This window comes from Photinus pyralis, unplaced genomic scaffold (genome assembly GCF_008802855.1).
Source record: "Photinus pyralis isolate 1611_PpyrPB1 unplaced genomic scaffold, Ppyr1.3 Ppyr1.4_LG4, whole genome shotgun sequence".
Classification (NCBI taxonomy): domain Eukaryota; kingdom Metazoa; phylum Arthropoda; class Insecta; order Coleoptera; family Lampyridae; genus Photinus; species Photinus pyralis.
The window spans coordinates 44122780-44123401 of record NW_022170511.1 but is presented as its reverse complement, the minus strand read 5'-3'; the positions used below and the strand labels follow the sequence as shown (position 1 = coordinate 44123401).

Sequence of the window (622 nt, the reverse complement as noted above, 5' to 3'; positions counted from 1 at the left end):
TGGACCAGAAACCAATTTCGAAAGAAAATTCAAAGGGCTGTAACTTTTGAACTATAGCCCAAAATCTACAAGAAAATGTTCTTTTCCCGTTCGATTTCAGACAATACATTTTTCCGACTCAAAATATACCTAGGCATTTTCACCGAAAATCGACTACCCCAAAAATGTTCGGGAGCAGACCACCAGGTACCTGTTCCGTCCTCTGCCATCTTTCAGCTGAAGTTTCCGAACTACGAGATCCCCGAAACAGAAATCAGATAACACTCATTCGTCTATCGACATAAATGCAAGTCCTAGGTTCAATATTGGCTGGCCCTCTTATAATAGAGATAGTCCTCCACCTGGCCCAGACCTCTTATACTCTTTTCCTGTAAAACCAAGGTTCTTGTAAGCCTGCTTTGCAGCAAGGTGGCGGGCTATTAAACAGGTCGCCCCCTTACTGTGCTGCAAATTGCTCTGTACGAAGGTTCCCTCGCCTCACTTAGCGATGCCGGCGGCCTCGGCCCCTGGTCGGAGCCAAGAACCGCCAAACGAGCCAAAACCTCGTCGACATCTTTCTCGATCTCTGAGCGCCGGAAGTTCGAGGTCGATACTACGGGGTTGAGCCCCCTTCGTCGCAACG

The 622-nt window shown here is 48.2% G+C and overlaps 1 protein-coding gene across 1 annotated transcript in view; it reads right to left on the bottom strand.

Moving 5' to 3' along the window:
• Positions 1-419: 419 nt before the first annotated feature.
• Positions 420-622, bottom strand: part of LOC116169166 — a 1709-nt gene continuing 1506 nt past the window's right edge. The window contains exon 5 of the mRNA XM_031485191.1: positions 420-565. Within this exon, the coding sequence (XP_031341051.1) occupies positions 420-565 (146 nt within the window). The remainder of the gene's footprint in view (positions 566-622) is intronic.